The sequence below is a fragment of the Gadus chalcogrammus genome, chromosome 20 (genome assembly GCF_026213295.1).
Source record: "Gadus chalcogrammus isolate NIFS_2021 chromosome 20, NIFS_Gcha_1.0, whole genome shotgun sequence".
Classification (NCBI taxonomy): Eukaryota; Metazoa; Chordata; class Actinopteri; order Gadiformes; family Gadidae; genus Gadus; species Gadus chalcogrammus.
In genome coordinates, this window is record NC_079431.1 from 13,280,299 (window position 1) to 13,305,790 (window position 25,492).

The following is a 25,492-nucleotide window of genomic DNA, read 5'->3' on the forward strand; positions in this document are numbered from 1 at the left end:
TTCTGAAGGACTAGTACAGCTAGGTCAGTCTGGGTTCTGAAGGGACTAGTACAGCTAGGTCAGTCTGGGTTCTGAAGGGACTAGTACAGCTAGGTCAGTCTGGGTTCTGAAGGGACTAGTTCAGCTAGGGCAGTCTGGGTTCTGAAGGGACTAGTTCAGCTAGGGCAGTCCAGGCTCTGAAGGACAAGTACCGATGGTTTAAAGGTGGAGCATGCTACAGATGACTACAGTTAGTTTGTGTTGAGGATGCTTGTAGGCTTGTCTGGGCCCAGGGGAGAGTTTCATGTAAAGTGCAAGTGAGGCATAGTTGGCAGGTCGTTGCACCGTGGCAGGGTCGAGCTTATTTGTAAAACATTGTTGTCTTCAGTCCAGGTCTCAAAGCCTTGGGCATGTTGAGTTCTGGTGATTTATGCATACTGATCATTTAAGAAGGGTTTGATACCTACATTGGGTTCTTGCATCCCATAATTCTGTTGATGCTTGTGAAATACCGTTTCCTGGACACCACACAATTACACAGCAGGGGGCTTGAACTTGCAACCCCTGATTTGGGAGGCAAGAAGCTGTCTGTGGTTCTAAAGTGCTGAGGAGATAGGGAGATGGTTTACTGGCACTGTGTTACACGTATAATATTTCAAACCCAATACTCTTGTTTCAAGTTTGAAGTTTCTTTATTGTCCATATGTATGCAGGAAGGAATATTTCCTCAGCTCCGATCAGACTCAATAAAACCAACAAGGAAAATCAACGAGGCAACAATTTTGTGTATTGCTGCTACAGGGGACTGAACATATCCCCACTGAAGAGGTCTATCCACTACGGGGCTTAACTGTGGTGTATAACTGTATGTGTTTGTGGTCCCCAGGGTGTGTGAGCTGGAGGAGCTGGGGGAGCTGTCTCCGTGCTGGGAGAACCTCCGCAGGGAGATAATCACTCAGTACCAGACCATCATCCTCACCTACCAGGACACCATCAGCGATCTGCACGAGTACAGGGGTCAGCACCGCGCCACCACACAACACAACACAACACGGCACTTCTTTTGTGATATGCATGAACACAACATCCTCACTTTAACACTAGGTGTCCCAGTGATGTGACCGATTGATTGACAGACAACCAATGTTATAATTGGACAGTTGTTGTTTACATGGTGGCGGATTGACACTTCAAATAAATGACTGTCTCAAGCAAATTATTCCTCACTTATATTATTGATCATTGAGTTGAGTTGCAAGAATAATATAATACAAAAAATAATATAACAACAAAAATATCACATCAAAGCCCACACTGCAACAGCAAGGCTGTTAAATATAGCCTGATTGTAATCAGTGTAGCACGGTGAAACAAACATGTCCATGTGAGTTCTCTGAATGATTTATTTTGCATCACATAGTATATTATACACAGTGCATGTGTTGCTATAATCAAATAATGCCACACTACCGTTTCAACTGTAATCCTACATGCCAGATGAAGTATCTATCTAGCCTCTATGTTAGCTCTGTACAAACCCTATGGTCATCATCAACTCTCAACTCCCTATGCTTTATTCCGTCAGGTCCCTCATTTAAATCCAGCACCTTGAAAGCCGAGAAGAAGTTAGAGTTCATCCCCACTAACCTGCACATCCAGAGAATGAGGGTTCAGGGGGAGACTGGCTACGGTAGGCACCCCAACAAACCGCACCCAACACAGCTCAAGCATAGTAGGGTACAAGTATGTGACGGGTGGTGCACTCAGTGTCGACTCTGGTCGTCTGCCCCTGTTCCTCGCTGCCCTCAGACAAGACGTATGACATCGTGACCCTGGGGGCTCCGGCAGCCCACCACCAGGGCTTCAAGACCTGTGGCCTCCGCAGGATGGTACAGAAGCTGGAGGAGGCCAGGAGACAGTGAGTAGGGAGGCCGAGGGCCGGCCTTGCTGAGGCAAGCGGCCCGGACGGGTTGTTGAGCAAATTGCGAGGCAAGACAGATGATAGCTTTGCTAAAAGGGGAAACAGGGGGAGCAGCCCAAAGGTTGTGGGTTTGATCCCCGTATCCACAATCTTCCTGTTGGAATCTGTGAGCCGAATAGTCAAAATCAACCTGCTCTTTAACGATATGTATCTCAATTCACTTTCAGTTGTTTTGAATTAAAGTGTCTGATAATAGTTAATAGTTTTATAAAATGTATAAAGTATGACAAGATAATACTAACTTTACTGTATTGTGATTTTTCTCTCTCTCTCTCTCTCCCTCTCTCTATCAAGTGCTGCTGGCTTCAGTTCCAAGCCGACTCACTACCAGCCACAGGATGTGGTGCGAGCGAAGGATCTGATTGGTCAGATCACCACGCTGAAGACTCAGGTGTGTTACTACACAGAGCGCCTGTCCCGCTCCGCCAAGGATCGCTCAGCTAACGCTCTGGAGCGGACCCTAGCCATCCTCTCTGAGAAGGTAGGTCTTCAAGTATCCTCCCAAAGCAGCTTTAGATTCATATCACAAGTCGGATGGCACACAAGCTAAAGTCAATCACGTGACACAAAGACTGTGCTTTAATTCTGAAGGGAACATTGGCCATTTTAATAGGCGCACACACTGACAGGTTTAAGATTTGTACCACATCCGTGGTTTTCACTAATCCCCCAGAGTGGGAGCATTTTACATTGCTTTGGACAATGCCGTGAATCATGGTTTAAAGATAGATATGCAAGGTCTAGGACTCGTAGAATCTTGAGAAAATAAGCTCTCTTGCTTTATGACCGGCTGATGACAGTTGACGTCCCGTTCTGCAAGTATCTGCTTATTATTGCCTTACCCCATCGACTGAACACTCATTGGCTGTTAAGACACTTATGCCCTCAGCCCATGTGTACATTTCAGATGTCACACTTGATTTCCATTGTATTTCTGGCACCAACATTCACACACTTGCACATTGCTCCTTCACGTTGACACAAACATATACATCATTCAGTCCGACACATTCATTCCCACTCAAGGTTTATCCCAGGCTGATTCCTCTCTCTTTCTCCCCTCCTCTCTCTCCTGTCAGACTCGCCAGTTGGTGACGGTCTGTGACTGCAAGCTCCTGTCCTCCGCCATCTTAGCGCTGGCCGCTGCCCGGCCAGAGTTCGCCCGGCAGGGTTCTCCTTCGCCTTCCGCGTCCTCCCTGTCTCCCTCCTCCTCCACCCACTCCCCGTCCCGCTCCCCTTCCTCCCGCCAGCCCCACTCCCCTTCCTTCCGCCAACCCCCCTCCCCGTCTCGCCAGGGCAGCTCGCCCTCCCGCCACTCATACCCAGAGGGACCTGAGGGAAGTAAAAACAAGCGCGCCTCCTTACACGTTGAATGGCATGAGGAAGAGTGGGTGAGTCCTCGGCCGACCAGCTCCTTTCCTCCTCCTACTCCTTCATCTTCCTCTTCAATCTCCTCCTCCCTCTCCTCCTTCCTCTCCTCCTTCTTCTCCTCCTTCCCTTCCTCCTTCCTCTCCTCCCTCTCCTCCTCCTCCTCCTCCTCTACCAAGTCCTCCTCCTCTTTCTCTTCCTCTTCCTCTGCGTAACCCTCCTCCTCCTTATCTTCTTCAACCTCCCCCTCCTATTTAAAAATCTGCATGTACTTTGTGTCAGTATGTTTTTCATTGTGATTTTTTGCTAGTTTGGTAGTAAAATGTGTTTGTGTGTGCAGGAAAAGGTTTGGATGAACGTAAACAAGAGCCTGGAGTGTGTGATCCAGCGGGTGACCAGACTTCTGCAGAGGGCCAACACAATACAGAGTGACAGCAGCTCTGAAGACGTCTTCCTGCTCTCTAGTGAAGAGCTGGGCAGTGCCAGCAAGAAAGGTACACACACACACACACACACACACACACACGCACACACGCACACACACACACACACACACACACACCACACACACACACAACACACACACACACACACACACACACACACACACACACACACACACACACACACACGCAAACATACGCAAACACACGCACGCAAACATACGCTTGCAGCATGCACACACATACACACGCACTCACGCACACACGCTCGCACACACACAACCACACAACCACACAATATGATAGTTTTATACATTGTGATTTGTAGCATCACAAACATTGTCTGAATAAAAACGCATGTGTTTTAATTGGAATATGTCGATCTCATGAGGTATCCATAGCAACCAAGAAGTGTTCTGGATACACCCTGGGCGTAATGAGAGGGAACTCCCATCATCATTGCCATCATCCTCATCCTCATCACTCTCAACCTCATCATTGCGTCATCATCTTTCATCCAAACCATCGTTCTCCCATCAGAGTACTGCATGCCTGTTACGCCCATTGGGTCAGAGGAGTAGGTTTATGTTGCCTCATTGATGGTTCATTCTACATTGATTCTTGTGAAGGTGTTATGATCTTTTAAGTATTTATTTCACAGTCTCCTCTTCTCTCTTCATCTCTAGATTGCAACCCGGAAGTAGAAAAATCATCCCCAGGTGAGCATCCTTCTGCATTGCTGATGTGTTTTTGTTCATTATAACAAGCAATATTGGTGAAGAGTTTCACCATTACATATTAAACTAATATAAAAAAAACTCATGTAAACACATGTAATATATTCTATGTAATGCTACCACCAGACAATGTTAGCACAGGTTAATGCTAGCCCTGGCGAATGATAACACACGTGTGTGTGTTGGCATGCGTTTGTGATGTGTGTGTATGTGTGTGTGTGTGTGTGTGTGTGTGTTTGTGCGTGCATCTCTGCGTGTGTGCCTTCAGGCGAGTGGAGCGAGGCCCTGTACCCTCTGCTCAGCACGCTGACAGACTGTGTGTCCCTGATGAGCGACAAGGCCCGGAAGGCCATGGTGTTCCTGCTGATGCAGGACAACGCTCCCACCATCGGTCTGAGCCTCACCATGCAGTACCGCCGCGACGTGGTCTTCTGCCAGACGGTCAGTCCCGCGGCCGCTCGCCGGGCACGCCAACATAATCTCCGACTGATATGTATGATTAAAGGGGACATACTATGCCACCAGATGTGTGTGGGATTAGTTTTACGAAGCCATTTAGAAAATCTGCCTCTTCTGACATACCTAGTGGGCGTGTCCACCTAGATGTTCGACGGTCGGATGAGCAACGTTTGCTACAGTCCAATGGGTAGGCTGGTAGACTGATCTATCCAGCACACATCTAGGTGGACATGCCCACCTGTGATGTCAGAAGAGACTGATTTTCAAGACGACTTGTAACGGCTAATCACACTCACACCTGGTGGTATAATATGTCACCTATAAGGTGTTGATGAGGATGATTCTATGTTGATGTTAAGGTATTATTAAATTATCATCATGATTAGGATTATAATCGTGATTCTTATTATTGTTTAATTAGGATTATGATGATTATGATAATCATGTGAATTATGGTGATTATGATGATTACGGTGATTCATATAATGACTGAATATAAATATACAGTGGTAGGTATGAGTTTAGGCACCCATGCTAAAGTTGACTAAAAAGAGGAATAAAAAATCCTCTTTTGGAAATTGATCGTAATGCCTTAATTAAACAAATGAGGAAAAATCCAACCGATAAGGTCACCAATTTGCTTTGTGAATGAATAATGTATCGTCATAAATAAATGCTCTCCATTAAAATGCAGGGTGCAAAAGTATAGACACCCCTTTGTTAAATTCCCATAGAGGCAGGCAGATTTTTATTTTATGTTATTTCATGGATCCAGGATACTATGCATCCTGATTAAGTCACCTAGGCCTTTGGCATTAAAATCGCCCACATCACTACATACCATTCACAATACCTAGAGATTTGCATGGTTCTTTTCAGTTAACCTAATAGCTGTTAGTTAGCCTAATGATTTCTCAATGCAAATCAAACCAGCTAATAGGCTAACTGAATAAAACCAATCTCTAGGTATGGTCAAGGGTATGTGATGATGTGGGGCTATTTTAATATCTGCCTGCCTCTATGCAGTGGTGTAGTCTATTTTATTGTAGTGGGTATACTGTGATGAATCCCTCCCAGCCTCGTACAAACCCGTCCCACCGGTACGTGTACGTGTGTGGCACTTATGGGATGTCGCACCACACTCGCCAACGCAGGGTTCTACAACCCGCTGACCTATAACGATTATCAACAATCATGGAAAGCTGAGTAGGTTATCAGTTTTAATAACAGTATGAACAAAGAGAAGACAAAAATGACAAGTTGTCCTTTGTATATCTATAGTAGCAATAGCACATGCTAAACAAGGACAAAATCTACGCAAAATAATTTAATGAACTGTTTACAACCATGGCTATGAGAAGGAGATGACAGGAGACTAATGTTTCACTCTTTCAATTGCTCTAATTTGAGCTCTTACTGTTGTTATCTAACATACCATACAGTAATTGAATTGTGTAAAAGTGTGAAATTACTGCACCTTAAAAATGACCATGAATTAGCTATACTCTCATTTGCATAGTGATTAACATTATGAATTTCAATTGTGTATGTTGGCTGACATTTACCTAACTTGTTTTCCCTTCACTCTAACCTAGGATGCCTGTTTTTAAATTCCCTAGCCTGACACCCAGTCCGAAAGGCTGGCCAGGGGTTCTCATCTAAAAGTAACAAGGAGATATGTGGGATTAAAACATTGTCTACTGTTGATACTTGTTATGTGGTTTACACATTAATATGGGAGGACTGGACACACACACACACACCACACACACACACACACACACCACACACACACACACACACACACCACACACACACACACACACACACACACACACACACACACACACAACACACACACACACACACACACACACACACACACACACACACACACACACACGCACACACGCACGCACGCACACACACACGCGAGAAGGAGGGGCTCGGCCCGCCAACTAACGTGCAGAGATGCAGGCGCAGCTTCGCGCTTCGTAACAGAGACAGGGCAGAGCGCGAGCGCGCAGGGGGAATTTTATGAATGTGTGAATGTAGGAGATAACTTCCCCTGCTCAAAGTATTTTATTGCAGTTATAACCAACCGATATTTGCGAAAAATAAACACAGAAGTGAAGATCTGTCACAAGACGATTGATCCGTATCCGTGCATATTTTTAAGTGGGTATACGCAAATCCTGGTGCGTTCCTAGTGGGTATACGGCGTATACCTGCGTATCACGTAGACTACACCACTGCCTCTATGGGAATTTAACATAGGGGTGTCTATACTTATGCACCCTGTCTTTGTGGAGGACATTTATTTGCTTATTATACATTATTCATTTACAAAGCAAATTGGTGTCCTTAAAGGTTGGATTTTTCCTATTTATTTTAATGAAGGCGTTAACACCAATTCCCAAAAGATTTTTATTCCTCTTTCTAGTGAACTTTAACATGGGTTGATAAACTTATGCCTACCACTGTATATATTAAAACAATACAAATAATGGTATTGCAGATTGTATGATATATATTTATTACAGTGTGTATAACATCTAGGTCTAGCTCTTTTGTAACACAGTTCTCTGGAAATCCAGACAGCTGGGATGAAAACCAAGAGGACTACATTGTTAACATTTGAACACGTTGTTACAGCTGACGGCTCTGATCTCTGGCTTTGTGGTGAAGTTGAGGAATTCTCTGTGCGACGACGGCTTCCTCAGGCAGCTCCACACCATAGGCCTCCTGGCGCAGTATGAGGTCCTACTCAGCACCCACGGTGAGTCTTTGTTGACGTGTGTCTTTATGGTTTCTCTATACTTATTAATACGATGGAAAAGAAAAGGGTGAGTTCTGATTCCCTGATTGGTCTTTGATTTCACTTAATTAAAAAAACACACAGGGACTGATGGGGTGGAGTCAAGGCTATAATAAAGGGAAAGCTGTCTGCTGGCGAATCTCAATATCTTTTTTCCATCTTCGGGCCAATCCCCAGTGGACTTCACAGGAGGAGTTGGCTGGGAGCGTTTTATTCTTATTTTGCTTCCACTTATCAACACCTCACTATCTCCAATGGATGATCAGATTAGATAAAATTAGATCAGGAGAAACATGTAAGACGTTCCCCATACCAAGGTAGAATGATGATCAAACAAGATAATTATTCACGCTAAATAATAAATAATAATAATAATAATAAAATGGCTGGCCCAGAATTTCTGTTTACTCTAAATGTTTAGGCTAATTGTTATGGTTAGCAAAGAAACAATACATCTAAAGTTGTTTGGCTTCGAATGCATCAGATGTGTGTGTGTGTGTGTGTGTGTGTGTGTGTGTGTGTGTGTGTGTGTGTGTGTGTGTGTGTGGTGTGTGTGTGTGTGTGTGTGTGTGTGTGTGTGTGTGTGTGTGTGTGTGTGTGTGTGTCTTTGTGTGTGTGTTGTAACACTACGCTTAACAAAGCTGTGCAAAACAAATACCTTGAAAGGGAAACTGACCCAGTCATCCTGATTTCACTCGACGATGGAAAGGAAAAGTACAGAAGAAAGCGTGTATGTTAAGGCCCAATCCCATTTCTACCCCTTACCCCTCCCCTTACCCCTCCCCTTGTTTTGAAGGGGTAAGGGGAAGGGGGAAGGGGAAGGGGGAAGGGGAAGGGGAAGGGGAAGGGGGAAGGGGAAGGGGTAGAAACGGGATTGGGCCTAAGCATGTTAAAGTGACGTCTATTCTGCCCCCCCTGGATGCTGCCTTATCCAGGGGAGGAGCTGGCCATGCTGGAGGACATGAGCGTGGGCGTGCTGGACCTGAGGAACGTCACCTTCAAGGTGACCCAGGCCACGTCGGCCTTCGCCCCGGACATGATGCCGGTCATCACGGGTAACCGGAACGGCTTCAACGTCAGGGTGCCCATAGCGGGGGCCATGTTCGACGCGTTGCCGCGGGAGATCCAGAACGGGATGCTGCTGCGCGTGCAGCCGGTGCTGTTCAACGTGGGGATCAACGAGCAGCAGACGCTGGCTGAAAAGTGAGTGGGGAGGGGTCCTCTGGGCGGAGGGGTCCTCTGGGCGGAGGGGTCCTCTGGGCGGAGGGGTCCTCTGGGCGGAGGGGTCCTCTGAGCCGAAGGATCCTCTGAGCGGAGGGGTCCTCTGAGCGGAGGGGTTGAACGCTGAGTGCTTCACTGCAGAATCATTAGACTTGAGGAAGAAGGGAAGCAGTGCCTAAAGTGAAAAAAATTGATAAAACACCACATTACATCAAAGTCAAATAAATTACAGTTAATAGTTAAAAATCAACAATTTCCAATAGCTAATAGTGTTTCAAATAGTTTATAGTTAATATTGTGCTGCCCTCAATTTTACCATGGATGGAATTGTCGTAGATTGACTAGTGTGATAAGGGCCCGCGGCTGAAGGTCATTCCGCAGACTATTCTAGACAACCCCAAAATGAAAGATTTGTGAGTCTAGATCAAGTTAACGTCTCTAATGTAACCCTTACTTTACATAAAGAGACTAAGGTAATATTCTATAATGTACATTCTCTGAGGCTGTCTGATCATATCTGTCCTGTGGCCAACTCCTGGTATAATCCTAACATTGAAATGGGTTCCTCAGGTTCGGAGACACCTCACTGCAGGAGGGGATCAACCTGGAGAGCTTGGCCCGGCTCAGCTCCTACTACGACCAGTTCAAAGAGGTCCTGCCGGAGGACTGTGAGTCCCCATTGGCATTGCAATAACTGCAACTGTCGGTGTGTGTGTGTGTGTGTGTGTGTATGACTCTCATCACGTCCTCTCGTCCCCGTTCCCCCAAGGCCTGCCCCGCTCTCGTAACACCACCAGTCTGAGTGAGCTGCTGAAGGTACTCGGCCAAAATATCAACGCCCGGAAGAGCAAGAACGTGGACATTCTCTGGCAAGCAGCAGAGGTAACAGTCCTTCTCCTCCTTACATTAATGTCCAAGGAAAGAAAGAAAACTTCTCCTAGTGAGGGCCTAATGAGAAAACACTTACAATTGGAAAATGCATATTATGTAAAGAGGGACAACCTGGACACATTACAAAATATATGCATTTTGTTTTTGAATATGACATGTTTTAATCCGCCCTTCACCCCGACCTTTCAATGTCTACGGTGGCCTGTACTGACCTGTATTGTGTAAGGTGCTAGTAGGTAATACACTGCACATTAAGTAATGTAAAGATGGAGAAACACTTTGCTGTTCCTGATGAAAGGGAAAAAGTGTAAGCTGTCCCCAAAATCAGCGTAAAATAGCTGTTTTCAAAAAACGTAAAACTGTGGCCCACCCCCTCTCCCTCTCTGTCCTGTTTCCAGGCGTGTCGTCGTCTGAATGGCGTGCGTTTCACCAGCTGCAAGAGTGCCAAGGACCGCACGGCCATGTCCCTCACCCTGGAGCAGTGCCAGGTGCTCCAGCAGGAGCACGGCCTGGCCCCGCAGGTCTTCTACCAGGCCCTGGACTGCATGCGCAGGTCAGTGACGGGCGAGGGAGGCGGTGGAGGTGGAGGAGGAGGGTTGGAGGTTATGGGAGCAGGTTGTTATTCATGTCGTCCTATGTGGATATCATGGCCGTAGCAGTTATATAATAAATTAGAAACTAAATACAACTGTATATCAAATCCACTGTTGAGAACTTGTCAGAGACGAGTAAATGCTTAATTCTTAATTCAGAGACTGGTTTATTTGTGTCCATTGTGTGTGTCCCCCCCCCCCCCCCCCCCCCCCCCCCCCCCCTCCCCCCACCCCCCCCCCCCCCCCCCCCCCCCCTCCCGGTGGACATACAGTACAATATAAACTATTGGTGGAACGACGGCATGCAAGAACATTTTTGAGGAGTTATTGGGATGTTGTTTGTCCGTGGAAATGACTGTGCTGTTCTTCTGTTCCCCTCCCCACCACAGTGAGGGCTGCAGGAGGGAGAACACTATGAAGAACGTGGGATGTCGGAAATATGCCTTTAACTCTCTCCAGCTGAAGGCCTTCCCTAAGCAGTACCGCCCACCTGAGGGAACATACGGCAAAGTAGAGACCTAAGGGGATGTTTTTATTAGAGTCGATGTGGAGGCGGAGGTCAATGGCACAACACAAACTATTTAAGAACACAAAATGGAAACACTTGGGTTTTGTGCTTAGTCAGTTTTATAAGGTCAAAGTTTAAATGGCAGTAATACTGTTCGACGGATTATTCTATTGCAGCGCCCCAACCTCCCTGTAGTTACAACCAGAACATTCCTTCCTATATACTGATAACAACAAGCAACACTATTCAGAGATGTAGCTTTCTACATGACATAGCAGCAGTAGCAACATCTGGGAATCATTCTAAATTCAAGGGTTTATTTATTTCACTACTTCTGTAGATGCCTCATCTCAAATGACATGAAACAATAGCTTGGACACAGTAGTTGTCTAATAATGTACAATAACAAAACAACAAATGGCTTTTATCTCATTTTAGCAAAGTGTTTCTGTTAGGGAGGGCCATATGGAAAATTGTGTACATGTCATGGTTCATTTTAGCCTTAGTTTAAGTTTCGTTTTGGTGCTTTCTTTCCTTTAACATGAACTTTTCTGCAAATCTCTCTCTCTGTCTCTCTAATTAGCACCTATAGCATGACTTATGTCTGATATTTTCTGATACTTGAAGCCTCATGCTATGAAGCCACCCTCTTTGAATGACATCCTCATACAATGTGACATCTGAGAACTTCAAACATAGACAGAGATGGTCATATTATCACAGGTTAACGTGCAGTGGGGACTTTACAATTATTTCAACAGAAAGATGTTTTGAAATCAGAATGATAACTAATAATAAATAATAATTTATTAATAATGGGAAATGGAATTGGAATAGTCTTTTTAAAAAGGTATTATTCATCCATCCTTTTAACTGACTTAGTAGTTATTGAATTGTGTTTTATTTTTGAGATATTAACTGCACGTAGAAAATTAAGAAACCTGCACAATGTTTCAATGTTAAAATAAGGTTCTTCTTATACCATTTCCACCTCACAGTCTTTCTGTTGTCACTTCACCAATAATGGCCAATGTATCTTAATGTAAATTACTGAGGCACTTGATTTTATTTTGAAAGTTTTATTTGGCTTAAACAATTTATGCTGAGCCCTTGGATTGTTACAAAATAAGTGGTTGAATGCTATCGCACTATGTTTTCAAGTTGTATTTTTATTTGAACAGTTGTAAATGTGAACTGGGGTGTAGGCCTGTATTGTGGTTATGCCCGCACTTGCACAGATGTGCAAACTGGAAACTAGTGAATAATTAATAAAGGATATTCAATGCAAAATCTTTATTGTAATAACTTCAATGAGTCATTAATACCAGAAAGCTAGACACACATTTAAAAGCCTATTATCTGTCATTACTAACATTCAGAGGTTTACACATTTACATTTTACATGAACTCTGAACAGGTGGGTTTTGAGTCTTTTGCGGAAGCTGGTGAGCGACTCTGCGATCCTGACATCGGCAGGGAGCTCGTTCCGTCACTGAGGACCCAAAACAGAGAAGAGTTGTGACTTAGCTGATCGACCTTTGCTTGCTCTTCGCGATGGGGGTAGGCCTACCAGACGTCCAACTGAGGTAGTTGAGTGGAGGGATGTAGCTGGGGTGTGTGGCTTGACCAACGCTTGGATGTAGGCAGGGGCAATTCCATCGACCGCCTTCATATTGAACACAATTAACAGTGTGTGTCCAGGTCACCGTGTAAATGATGGTGTTGATGTAAATTATGATGACATGTTTCAAGCTAATCACAGTTATGAATGGTTTCTTCATCACATAATGGACAACACCATATAAGGTTTTCATGATTTTGTAGATAAGTTAAAGACTACAAACATGGCCACTTTGCTATTTCCGTTTAAGCCAAGAAAGACCTAGGTAAATTAGAACATGTAGGCGTGGCTTATTTACCAGTCCGCCCACTCCCAATATAAATGTGGGAGTAGGCGGACTCCCAGAACGCACGCTCGTTTGCCTTGTGTCTTAGAATGAACCACGTGCGGACCATTTACCCCTCTCTAAGTCAACCTAGCCCGACAGGGCCATACCACAAAGGATCAAAATAGTCATCGGTTCTGACTCTGCTGCTGCTCTTGAAAGAGGGGGGAAATCGGCTCGACCTGATATTATTACTGACATTCTAACTGGGTTTTTTTAGAATTGGAGTTAGATCTAATATCCCCTTTTGTTGGGTTCCGGGACACCCTGGGGGGAATGAGCGAGTAGGGTCTGTCTGCGACCTACAAGACGGAGGGGTAACTTTAGGCCGCAAGGTGAACCACAAAAAAGTCATGAGTCATTGCGGTCATTTATGTACCCGCGCACCACTGCTACATACTGATCACTTCCGCGATTTAGAAGAGTAGCCTACTAGACATGCAGACGGATACTATTGGAGTGAGCAGGTGGATCAGAACGCAAAATAGAGTTTGAGTTGAGAGGTAGATGTTCATATATCCTGGAGGAGAGTGGAGCTGAGAGAAATAATTAAAGGGGGCTTAATGATGGAATGGCCGAGAGGGGGAGGAAAAGAAGGCAGGGGTAGACACTATTTCTCTGTACAATCTCAAGTTAAAAAATTATGTACCTGCACATATTTTTCAGTTAAACTGTGTAGATTAAGAAAATAGGACAGAAAGACATACATTGTTTGATAGATTGTTACAACTTGGAGTTAAGGCTTTTTCTGTTTTTTCTTTGTTTGGACACTGTGAGAACCATACATTGATCTCCAAGGCAATTTTTCAATTCCTGCACAATACAGGACTGTATGTAAAAATCGAGTTCAACATCGGACCTGTGGAGGGCAGTAATACGCTAAACAGCGTCTAACCTGTCGGATACTTAGAAGACGAAGAAGAACATATGGCGGCCGGAAATGACTGGGTGGGCTATCAGAGAAGAAATAGTTTTTCACCTGTGTCAATAACTGTTAGAATACGTAGTTATTAACTAAAAGTTAGTGACTCGAATAAGTTTAGAAGGTGGTTCAAATTGTCATGCATGTTGTTGAAGTAAGTGAACCTCGACTCACTCATGCCATATATTTGATTGGTACAAATTTGTAACTGCATCTTTTTCATATAACGGTGATTTCTGTTTCATTTTGGACATTTTATTTTTACCGTTCCATAAGGGGTATATCTCCCTCTCGGATATACTGCGTACGTGACAACGTCCAAACGCAAATCAATGCAATGTTTTTGGCTGATATAACGATGATTGAGAGAGAACCAGGGTTGTTGAAAAATACAAGGCAGGGCAAGGCAAGGCAACGGACTATGGAGTACGAATTATCTAGCGGGTAAAAGTCAGCCGCAGGTTCGATATTCGCTTAATATTCGGTTTTCATTTACCCCGCAATCAGCTTAATCAACCCAATTGCAATTCATTACGGCTGTAGTTAGTTGAGGACAGCATGGGACACCGTATCAACAAAAATCACATGTTGCTCCTATCGATATCTGTGCGAGAAAAGCTCTTAAATCAACGTCCTGGCTGCTGTCTGTTTTAGGGACCGTCTACAAATTACACCCCACAGACTGGTGGCATAAACATTACCATGGAATTGTTTCAGGAAAGTAATCACCACAAATCACTTGAAACATATTTTCTCATTCTGATTGCTATAGTACTTGCCAATGGTGGGCTTTTACTTACTATGGGTCATTATTTGTTGATATTTTGCATAATAGTGGAACAGGATGAAATTAATAGCTAAAATATTCACCAAAAATCAATAAAACTACATTTACTCATTCTGATTGCTGCAGTACTTGCCAATGGTGGGCTTTTACTTAGTACGGGTCATTATTTGTTGATATTTTGCATAATAGTGATACAGGATGAAATTACAGCTAAAATATTCACTAAAAATCTATAAAACTACATTTTCTCATTCTGATTGCTGCAGTACTTGCCAATGGTGAGCTTTTACCTACTACGGGTCATTATTTGTTGACATTTGCATTATAGAAAATGAGGATGGAATTAATAGTTTTAAATATTCACCAAAAATCAATACAACTACATTTTTTCATTCTGATTGCTGTAGTACTTGCCAATGGTGGGCTTTTACTTACTACGGGTCATTATTTGTTAATATTTTAGGCCTACATAATAGTGAAACAGGATGCAATTATTAGTTTAAAATTTTCATCAAAAATCAATAAAACTAAATTTTCTCATTCTAATTAATGTAGTACTTGCCAATGGTGGGCTTTTACTTACTACGGGTCATTATTTGTTCATATTTTACATAATAGTGAAACAGGATGCAATTAATAGTTTCAAATATTCACCAAAAATCTATGGAAATACATTTTCGCATTCTGATTGCTGTAGTACGTTGCTGATGGTGGGCTTTTCACTTACTACGGGTCATTATTTGTTCATAGTTTTAGCATAATAGTGAAACAGGATGCAATTAATAGTTTGAAATATTCACCAAAATGTTTTTTACTATATGAACTAAAACTGACCCGTAGTAAGTAAAAGCCCACCATTGGCAAGTACTACAGCAATCAGAATGAGAAAATGTAGTTTTATTGATTTTTGGGTAAATATTTAAACTATTAATTGCATCCTGTTTCACTATATGTAAAATATGAAACAAATAATGACGCGTAGTAGTAAAAGCCCACCATCGGCAAGTACTACAGCAATCAGAATGCGAAAATGTATAATCCATTGATTTTGGTGAATATTTGAAACTATTATTGCATCCTGTTTCACTATTATGTAAAATATGAACAAATATGACCCGTAGTAAGTAAAAGCCCACCATTGGCAAGTACTACAGCAATCAGAATGAGAAAATGTAGTTTTATTGATTTTTGGTGAAAATTTCAAACTATCAATTGCATCCTCATTCGCTATAATGCAAAATGTCATCAAATAATGACTCGTAGTAAATAAAAGCCCACCATTGGCAAGTACTACAGCAATCAGAATGAGAATATGTGTTTTATTGATTATTGGTGATTTCTTTTCCTGAAACAATTCCATGGTAACGTCTATGTCACCAGTCCGTGGGGTGTAATTTGTGGACGGTCCCTAAAACAGATTGCAGCCGGACTGTAGATTACAGCACCTGGTTCTTGCACAGATATCGATAGCAACAACTAATTTCGGTATGATTTTTTTGTCAATACGCTTGTCCTATAGCCTACTGTCCTCAACATACTACACCCGTAATATAGTGCAATTGTGTTGATGAAGCCGATTGCGGGATGAATCCGATTGCAAAACTGAATATCCGGCGAATATCCAACCTGCTGCTAACTTTTACCCGCTGAATTATCTTTTGATCAATAGCATACAGTCATGAATTCACAAATCGGTCGATTCCATTCACCACCCTCTGTTTTCTTCCATAACTTATCGAAACAACCTTAGCTCTAACCTGGAGCAAAGTTTTGTAATAACATTAAACTTTTTAATTGCTTGGTCTCCATCTTATCCAGGTTTAAAAGACACTATTTCCCGTTTGTTGCAAGACGTTTGCTACAAACGCCTCCTTCGCTGTCAACAGGTCTGTTCGTTAATAATTGATTTAATCTTGTGCAATGTTCTGCTTGTGGTAAACCGATATGTTGTGACTGTGTCCAGGATTCATCATGGGAAAGAAGCTTCTCATCGACGTGGACTGCGGGGTGGATGATGCTCAAGCCATCATGCTAGCGCTAGCGGCTCCCAACGTTGAGGTGCTCGGCATCACTTGTGTCCATGGAAACACCAACGTGGAAAATGTGTGTAAAAACACCCTGCGAGTCCTGAAGGCCTGCCACAAACTGGAGGTATACTGTCTACTGCACCATCAAGAACCCTGTCCTTTCAAGTTCTGATGACTGGTCCACCAGGCACAACAGAAAATGTAATTTTTCAAGGTGCATTCAGTCATGAATGCACCTTGATTTGGCCTGAGTCAGCTGCTTGTTACATTGTGACAGATCACAAGGTTTTAAAGATGGGGAAATTGACTCAAGTTTAACACAAAGATGGTTTCTAACACACAAGCATGTTGCTCTGAAAAATGTTTGGTTGATTGGTTACCATCAACTTGCATTAATGTTTAGCTATGGGCATTAACAAACCTGTCCTGAAAGGAGACATATTATGGTGTTTTCACTACAATTAAACATAGTATTTGAGTTCCAGAAATTATGTTTTTGAAGCTGTTTGCTGGAAATAGCTTTTAAGAAAAAAATATCTTGCCTACCTCTATTCCCCTCTAGTCCCTTCAGAATGCGCTGTTTCTGGTGTTTGTATCTTTAAAGGTCCCATGACATGCTATTTTATGTATTCTTTAATATAGGTATTAGTGGGCAACTAACACAGTATTCAAGGACGTTCCCTAAATTCAGCCGTGGTGCAGAGTTACAGCCACTCCGAGCCAGTCGCACATTGAGCTTCCCCCAAATGCGCTGTTTCGGTGGGCGTGTCAAGGAGGAGGGTGGGGGTGTGGCCCTGAGCAGCTTGCAGCCACGGTACCATGCGCTGTTTACAGTGGATGTATCCTTGTTATTTGGATACCCGTTCTGCTGTTGGTGTGATGGCGCATAACACGTCGGACTCTCGTATCTGGTATTTCTACAACGAGACTCGTATTGGGGGTTATCTCAGCCAAGGTTGAGAATGAATTAGGGCTGTCAAAATTGCTCAAAAATGACATTCGAATGTTCGTTTGGAAAAAAATCATGAATTCGAACTATTCGAATATCTGGTTGCCTATTTTACGCAGTTGCCGTCAATATGTCAATAATGCGACAAAACCATGGTTCAAATTAGTGGGATTTATATATATCCTATATATAGGGCGGCGGCTTCCTGCTGGGCATTTCCTTACTTTAAAACGAGGGACATCGCGAACAGACGGAGGCTCATTCACAAAGCAGTTAGGCGCTTGTACCGCGGGAGTGTTTTTTCACATTCGAATATTATGAGGGACATCGCGAACAGACAGAGGCTCACTCACAAAGCAGATAGGCGCTTGTGTAACCGAGCGTTGGCACTTAGATATTTATATGACAAGAATGACACAAGCGTGGAAGGGAAAATAGTCTCGTTTACTTAGTACCTATCAGAAGTCACCCAGTCACAGCGTGAGAGCTGGAATACCTATATCCAAGTACGGAAACCCCGAGGGGATAAAATACATTCGCTCTTCACAATACTAGTCTGTTACACTTGTACCGCGGGAGTGTTTTTTTCACATTCGAATATTATGAGGGACATCGCGAACAGACAGAGGCTCATTCACAAAGCAGATAGAGGCGCTTGTACCGCGGGAGTGTTTTTTCACATTCGAATATTAATTTTCACGTTCGAATTCGCGTTTTTGGATACATTTCGAACGAATATTCGAACTTCGAATATTCGTTGACAGCCCTAGAATGAATTGGGGGGAAGGAACTTTGGCTTTGACTCCCTCAAGAACATGAACCACGACATGGAGGAGAAAGGGATTGTTGGCGGCGAATGTCTCCCGCTTGAGCCCCGCTGAGGGACCACCGCCGGAGGCGGAGGTGCATAAGCGCTGCCCGGCAAAGATCCCTTTCTCCTCCTTGTCGTGGTTCATGTTCTTGAGGGAGTCAAAGCCAAAGTTCCTTCCCCCCAATTCATTCTCAACCTTGGCTGAGATAACCCCCAATACGAGTCTCGTTGTAGAAATACCAGAGACGAGAGTCCGACGTGTTATACGCCATCACACCAACAGCAGAACGGTTATCCAAATAACAAGGAAGTGTACAACACTTGCGTTACAGTACTGGAGCTCTATATCTAAATAATATCATATACATAGATATCTATATCATATAACATATTGTGTGCGCCTCCAGACGATATTATGAATCACAAACCACTTTGTCGGGTTCTGCGACGTCTCTGGTTCTTCCACTTTCACATCAACCTGAAGTCGACTGAACCGCGCGCTGCCTGCTGCCGGCTGCCCGCTGCCGGGCGATGGTGCCTCGCGGCAACCGGCGGCATGTCGCAGTTCATGTACTTCAGCGAGTCAAACCAAAGTTCCTTTCCCCCAATTCCTTCTCAACCATGGCTCAGATAACCCCCACGACAGTCTCGTTGTGGAAATACAAGACACGTCAAAGAACCGACAAGAAACACTTGGTTACAGTGTGTGTATTCACACACACACATGTGGCGCTCGCACGGTCGAGTCTCATTGGCGGGCCAACGTCTCTGGGCGGGCCAGGCAGAGTAAGGGGAGGAGCTGAGATTCCTGATGACGTCATGAGCACAGACATTCCAAATCAGCGCGCTTGAGCCTCCGTTTTTTCAAAGGCGAGCAGAACAGCTAGTGCTAGTTTTACACCAAACGCAAGTTTTAGCCACTGGGGGACCATAGGCAGGCTAGGGGAACTCATATTTATGTTAGAAAACCTCCCAAAGTGAGATTTTCATGTCATGGGACCTTTAATGCAAATGGGCTGCTGCCCATTGACCAATTGGCTACTGCCCATTGACCGATGAGCTGTCAGACTGAACCACAGCATGGAGGAGAAGGGATTGTTGCAGTTTGCGGACTTCTGGAGCTGTATATAATAATAATTGTATTATATATGGGTATTTATATAATATTATTTCTAATATCAAGGCCAAAAGCTATGTGCGCCTCGGGTGATATTATGAATCATAAAGACTTTGTCTGACGTCTCTGGTACTTCCAACAAGTAAAGACTCGTAGTGGGGGATATCTCGGCCATGGTTGAGAAGGGAGAATTGGGGGACAGGAACTTTAGCTTTGACCTGCCGGACCTGCCAGCTTCGGCGGCAGTTCAGCTCCCGGAGTACACCCGCCGGAGCAGCCGGAAAGCTTCGGCGGCAGTTCAGCTCCCGGAGAACATCGCCGTAGGTGCTGGACTGCCGCCGAAGCTTCAGCGGGTTTTTTGTTGTTGTTGATCCGAAAATCATCCGACCCGTGGCTCAAAAACTCACGATCCAGACCGTGAGTTTTGGGATCCGTTGCACCCCTAATGTTTAATCACTGTTTCAGCAATCATAATGTTGAGTCAGAACCACTGATGTAGGCTAAACAATATCCAACATTATTGTTGAGTTGGGTGTGGTAAATTAATTTGATGATGAATTGGCATTGCTTTCAAGCCGCTCACTTTGGCCTTTTGTTCCTGGTGTTAATGCTGATTAATACATTTTTTTGCCAAAGATTCCAGTATTCAAAGGGGCCGATAAGCCCATCCTTGGGAAGGGCATCAACGCGGGCCACTTCCATGGCCTGGATGGGCTGGGAGATGTCCCGGACTCTGACGCTCCTGGTCTGGACCTGATCCAGAAGGAAGGAGCGGTGTCTGCAATGATCCGACTGGTTGACAAGTACCCCGGAAAGGTGTGTGTGTGTGTGTGTGTGTGTGTGTGTGTGTGTGTGTGTGTGTGTGTGTGTGTGTGTGTGTGTGTGTGTGTGTGTGTGTGTGTGTGTGTGTGTGTGTGTGTGTGTGTGTGTGTGTGTGTGTGTGTGTGAGAACCAGCTTTCGAGGCATGGGTGTGTATGTGGATGGATACGCGAACATGGTTATTTACAATGTTATAGTAAGCAGATGTTATTGTCAGCACTGTGACTAGTGTTTTTGGTGTCCCAGATTTCTCTGGTTGCCACAGCACCACTCACCAACCTGGCTCTTGCTGTGAGGCTGGATCCATCCTTCCCGAGCAAACTCAAGGGCCTCTTCATTATGGGAGGCAACACAGAATGTGAGCAGACGTCCCTCACTCTCTCCCTCTCGTATCCATCTCAATTTGTCCCTCGCTGGGTTTTTCATGCATATTCTCCCTGGCTTTCAGCTCGAGGAAACACTACTGTGTGTGCAGAGTTTAACTTTGTAGCTGATCCAGAAGCTGCCTTCATTGTGCTGAACGAGTACCTGTGTCCAACTACCATTGCCTGCTGGGAGTTCACCTGCCACAGCAAACTGAGCTGGGTAACACTTCCCTGCAACACACACACACACACACACACACACACACACACACACACACACACACACACACACACACACACACACACACACACACACACACACACACACACACACACACACACACACACACACACACACACACACACACACACACACACACAGCAACCTCTCCACACGGTGCCTATCAATACTTTACTTTATTAAATTGCACTGAAATTCTCATGCCCAATATGCATATTTAGTGAAAAAGAGAGTAACATGGAGAACAAAGACATTATAATGGATAGTTGGTTTACGATTGGCTATTGTTCACTGTATTGTAATCCCTCTTTTTCATTTGGAGTTGAAATCAACTTTCAGTCGCAATAATGGAGAAGGGTTGCAGATATAATCTTCTTTGGTGTGTTTAAATTGTCTCCTTCACTGTGCCACAGGAATTTTGCGACACTTGGCTGTCCCAAGACTCTGAGAAGGCCCGCTTCATGAGGCAGATCTTTGCCTACAGCATGAAAGCGTCAGAGAGCGAGCGCCTGAAGAAGGAGTTTGTGGCCGGTACCGGCCTGGTCTCGTGCGACTCCTACGCAATGGCCGCTGCCATCGACGAAAACATCATCCTGGAGAACGACCTCTACCCCTTGACTGTGGAGCTAACGGGCACACACACCAGGGGAATGATGGTGATGGACACAATAGACATTCTGAAGAAAACCCACAAGGTCAAGGTGATGAAGAAGATAAACCTGGACAGGTTCATGGAGTTGATGATGGACTCATTGAAATAAGTCATTCAGCTTTTTATGTACTACCTCCTTTTGTCCTGACCGGACGGTGCATAATGGAAGTTAACCTGAAGACAAATTTTGTTAATCAGGGGATAATTCACTGGAAATTGTCTTTTACTTTCTGTGCAAATATCTGTTAAACATTTAAATATTTGAAATAGTGCTGTCAAAATGTAAATGTTAATCTTTGTATTAATTTCAAAATTAATAATGTAATGTAAATGTAATGTCAACTTATTTGTAAAGCACATTTAAAAAACAACAGTTGACAACGATTCATCAATCGTTGTCATCAACAACGATAAAACAAAGAAGAATAAAACAGTAACAATCATACATTTGAGACGACGATAATAACATTAACAATAGTAATAATAATAATAATGACCGTAATAATGATAATGTTGGCTAGATATAGCCGCAATGCAATAAATCAATGTACAAAAGACGAAAAATTGATAAAGATGAGGTAAAAGAAAGGTTATACTGAATTAAAGGCAATAGAATAGAGATGCGTTTTAAGCTTTGATTTAAAAAATAGCTACAGAGGGGGACAATTGAATATGCAGTGGCAAGCTGTTCCATAGATTAGGGGCAACAGCAGCAAATTCCCCATTTCCTCTACATTTGTGTTTAGTATTGGGAACAGCCAGTAAGTGCAGGTCAGAGGATCAGAGACTTTTTATAGGAGTGTATTTGACTAGTAGCCTAAGTCAGATAACACGTTCATCTTCTCTACCTGTGCAGCCAAATTTAATTACCACATAACAAATTAGTCTTTGAAATAGTTTATTGTTTAAAAGGATCCCCATTAGCTATCACCAAGGTGGGACGAGATAGTCTTCCTGGGGTCCACACATAAAGACACAAAACATAACAATACATAAGATACAAATCACAATTCAGTTAACTGATAATCTAAAAGGAGTAAATCATTATAAACATCACCAAAAAATTATTCAGATAAAGTTATTACATTCATGGGTATTAAAAACATACGCATTAAAACATATTTTCAACCTCACTTCGCATTACAGCACTCACCGTATTTTCTGCAGGAAATGCACTAGGTAGTTGTACATTGTTTTTCTTTATTTTTCTGTTTTCTTCTTTATCCTGTGTTCATGTAGGCTATTGTTGATTAAACATAAGACCCCCCCCCCCCCCTTGTTATTAAATGTCCTTCATAAATAAATTTTTTTAGCATTTTACAGACCGATACAATGGATAGGGCGTATAGTAATCAGCGAGTGACGCTTATTCCCGCTCTCCTTGCTTGACCGCGATCTAGCATCTAGGATCGATTGCTCTTCCTTGGGTCCCCCGACGTTAACGCTGAATTGTGCAGCTGACTTGGGCACGTTGCAAATATTTAAGTTAAATTTTTTAACGTTGATTAGATTTTTAATTTTTTTTAACATTGAAAAATATAGCTGAAAAGGATTTGACAAAAAAATCCAGATACGTTATATCAATGCATGAATATTCAGTCCTTAGAATTCAATGGCTTTTTATTTTCTAAATCCGATGGCACAGATTTACTGCCATATTAATTAATGAAAAAAATAATGATTGACAGCAATAGTTTGAATACAATGGACCACTAATTGCACATTGCCATTGTACTTGTTTGACTGAAGCCTATCTTTACTATAATGTATCATGTATGACAGCAGCCCAATCGAATGTGTAACAAATGTCAAATGTTCAAATTTATTTTCCATACCACACATATAATTATAATAAAATAAAACATTAACATCAGGTGTACATTGATTTCTGTAACATTATTCTTGAATGCTACGCCGTTGTCATCGTTTTATTAGGTTATGACGTGAGTTATTCCGGTCGACGTCCCAGCCGAGGCCTGGTTCCATGTTGAACTTGGCATCCCTATTTACAAGGGTATGGCGACACATTAGTGCCATAATTCACTAATGTGATAAAAGATGCATTCGGGCGTATTATATTATTCCACACGCGTAGATATTAACTGCGAGCGCGCAAATGATCTCTGCGCTCGCAAAACAGCCTCTCGCGCGCGCAAAATACCTCAGCGCGCGCAAAACCTCTCGCGAAAGATGTTTTTACGCTCTCGCTCGAATTTAATTTTGGCACTATGGGGGAGGGAACCAAGGCAGGGCGGCCTTTCCTATGATTGGCCGTTTCTGAAGCGCGATATTTGATTGACAGCCCTCCTCACATTAAATTCTGAATTGTACAGTAAATGGCTGAAACAATAGTTACGTATTGTAACTCCAGATTCTATGAGCATAGGCGCAGCCTTTTAAGTGTCGGCCTCATTGTCCTTTAAATAGCTGAAGAAAAGCTGATTTTTGGGAGCAGAACGTCCGCCGGCGCCCGACTATATCTGCGAAATGCGGACGTCGTTGAGGCACGCCGCACGCGGACGTAATTGAGGCCCACGCTGTTGGTGGTCGGGGATTACAAATTTTTCATTGCTACGTCTCACGCCTAGGGATAACCCAATAGCGATAGCCTTAAAAGGCTGCGCCTATACTCATAGAATCTAGAGTTACAATAAGTAACTATCGTTTCAGCCATTTACTGTACAATTCAGAATTGAATGAGAGGAGGGCTGAGGAGGGCTGTCAATCAAATATCGCGCTTCAGAAACGGCCAATCATAGGAAAGACCGCCCTGCCTTGGTTCCCTCCCACATAGTGCCAAAATTAAATTCGAGCGAGAGCGTAAAAACATCTTTCGCGAGAGGTTTTGCGCGCGCTGAGGTAATTTGCGCGAGCGAGAGGCTGTTTTGCGCGCGCTGAGGTAATTTGCGCGCGCAAGAGATCATTTGCGCGCTCGCAGTTAATATCTACGCGTGTGGAATAATATAATACGCCCGAATGCATCTTTTATCACATTAGTGAATTATGGCACTAATGTGTCGCCATACAAGGGTCATCCAATATTCATCCAATATTCACCCAATTGTGTGACAGGATCGCTACTGAAGAAAAACAGTCCTTAGAGGGATGAGTCAATATCCCTTTCTTCCACGGAATCGCGACCTTGGGTCTAGCTGATGATGACAAGAGGCATTTGTTGTTAGTTCTCAAATAAATGCTTCGAACAAGTAGAAAATATATAAAAGGCCTTTGGCTCGGCTCATTAATTAATCTCCCTTTAATAATAAAGGGATTTCAGGTCCTGTATTGTTATCTCAAAACAATTAACTCAGTATTTTGATATTGTTTCGAAGTGCCAGGAAATAATCCTTTACATGACATGTCATTGCTCTGCTTTACTGACCTAATATAAGAGATACTTACCATTGACCTCTTGCACTCAAAGAAGGAAGTCTGCAAGGCTTTGCAATGGCCTTCTTTCAAGCATTCGCTTGGCAATTTCCCTTCCTGCAAAATGGTAAATGGTAATTAAGGTTTGCCTCAAGTAGTGTAAATAAATGTCGAAGACATCCACAAACCTTTACGACACAGTCGTGTTGAAGGAGACATGCCTTGAAGTCTTCTCTTACACCAGCACACGCCCTAAGGTCCTCTTCTTTATCCTCGTAGTACTGCGGCATGTTGTTTATTCCTCATAGAGACTTATCAATGGTAATCTTTCCAGGCGTATTATGTTATCTATCAGTTGGCAGGTGTCACAAACGTAGTACACTCATGGATTCCGCCATAGTTCATTTTCTTCCTCGTTCATTTCAAGTGTGCCGAGACCACAACAGATTGCAACAGCGCCAACTATTGGCCTTTATTACGATCGTTTA

The 25,492-nt window shown here is 43.4% G+C and overlaps 3 protein-coding genes across 7 annotated transcripts in view; 2 read left to right on the top strand and 1 right to left on the bottom strand.

Annotated features, from left to right (window-relative positions):
* The window catches only part of inpp4aa (inositol polyphosphate-4-phosphatase type I Aa), a 16,961-nt gene extending 4,298 nt beyond the window's left edge, over positions 1 to 12,663 (top strand). The window contains exons 8-22 of one of the 2 annotated variants that reach the window (XM_056579785.1): positions 866 to 996; positions 1,565 to 1,669; positions 1,789 to 1,897; positions 2,255 to 2,441; positions 3,040 to 3,351; positions 3,669 to 3,822; positions 4,163 to 4,348; positions 4,458 to 4,490; positions 4,777 to 4,949; positions 7,623 to 7,746; positions 8,721 to 8,988; positions 9,577 to 9,674; positions 9,776 to 9,888; positions 10,296 to 10,450; positions 10,880 to 12,663. In XM_056579785.1, coding sequence (XP_056435760.1) covers positions 866 to 996; positions 1,565 to 1,669; positions 1,789 to 1,897; positions 2,255 to 2,441; positions 3,040 to 3,351; positions 3,669 to 3,822; positions 4,163 to 4,348; positions 4,458 to 4,490; positions 4,777 to 4,949; positions 7,623 to 7,746; positions 8,721 to 8,988; positions 9,577 to 9,674; positions 9,776 to 9,888; positions 10,296 to 10,450; positions 10,880 to 11,012 — 2,281 coding nt within the window. In that variant the 3' untranslated portion in view covers positions 11,013 to 12,663. The remainder of the gene's footprint in view (positions 1 to 865; positions 997 to 1,564; positions 1,670 to 1,788; positions 1,898 to 2,254; positions 2,442 to 3,039; positions 3,352 to 3,668; positions 3,823 to 4,162; positions 4,349 to 4,457; positions 4,491 to 4,776; positions 4,950 to 7,622; positions 7,747 to 8,720; positions 8,989 to 9,576; positions 9,675 to 9,775; positions 9,889 to 10,295; positions 10,451 to 10,879) is intronic. The other variant, XM_056579786.1, reaches the window with a different exon arrangement.
* Positions 12,664 to 13,813: 1,150 nt separating this feature from the next.
* si:dkey-4e7.3 (uncharacterized protein LOC402865 homolog) lies at positions 13,814 to 23,528 on the top strand. Of its 2 annotated transcripts, XM_056579759.1 has the most exons (7): positions 13,814 to 14,020; positions 16,472 to 16,539; positions 16,617 to 16,804; positions 20,194 to 20,373; positions 20,624 to 20,735; positions 20,826 to 20,962; positions 21,397 to 23,527. In XM_056579759.1, exons 1-7 carry the CDS (start codon positions 14,010 to 14,012, stop codon positions 21,742 to 21,744), a joined length of 1,044 nt encoding a protein of 347 aa, XP_056435734.1. In that variant the 5' UTR covers positions 13,814 to 14,009; the 3' UTR covers positions 21,745 to 23,527. The 2 variants fall into 2 exon arrangements, with proteins under 2 accessions (XP_056435734.1, XP_056435735.1); XM_056579760.1 differs by lacking the exon at positions 16,472 to 16,539 and having other exon boundaries at positions 13,847 to 14,020; positions 21,397 to 23,528.
* LOC130373340 (cytochrome c oxidase assembly factor 5) lies at positions 23,482 to 25,435 on the bottom strand. 3 transcript variants are annotated; one of them, XR_008893509.1, is made up of 4 exons: positions 25,193 to 25,435; positions 25,038 to 25,121; positions 24,693 to 24,787; positions 23,482 to 23,637 (listed from the first exon to the last, which is right to left on the bottom strand). XR_008893509.1 is itself a non-coding variant. In XM_056579761.1 (3 exons), exons 1-3 carry the CDS (start codon positions 25,292 to 25,294, stop codon positions 24,746 to 24,748), a joined length of 228 nt encoding a protein of 75 aa, XP_056435736.1. In that variant the 5' UTR covers positions 25,295 to 25,435; the 3' UTR covers positions 24,660 to 24,745. The 3 variants fall into 3 exon arrangements, 1 of the variants encoding a protein (XP_056435736.1); XR_008893510.1 differs by having other exon boundaries at positions 23,482 to 23,650; positions 24,678 to 24,787; XM_056579761.1 differs by lacking the exon at positions 23,482 to 23,637 and having other exon boundaries at positions 24,660 to 24,787.
* Positions 25,436 to 25,492: the final 57 nt, after the last annotated feature.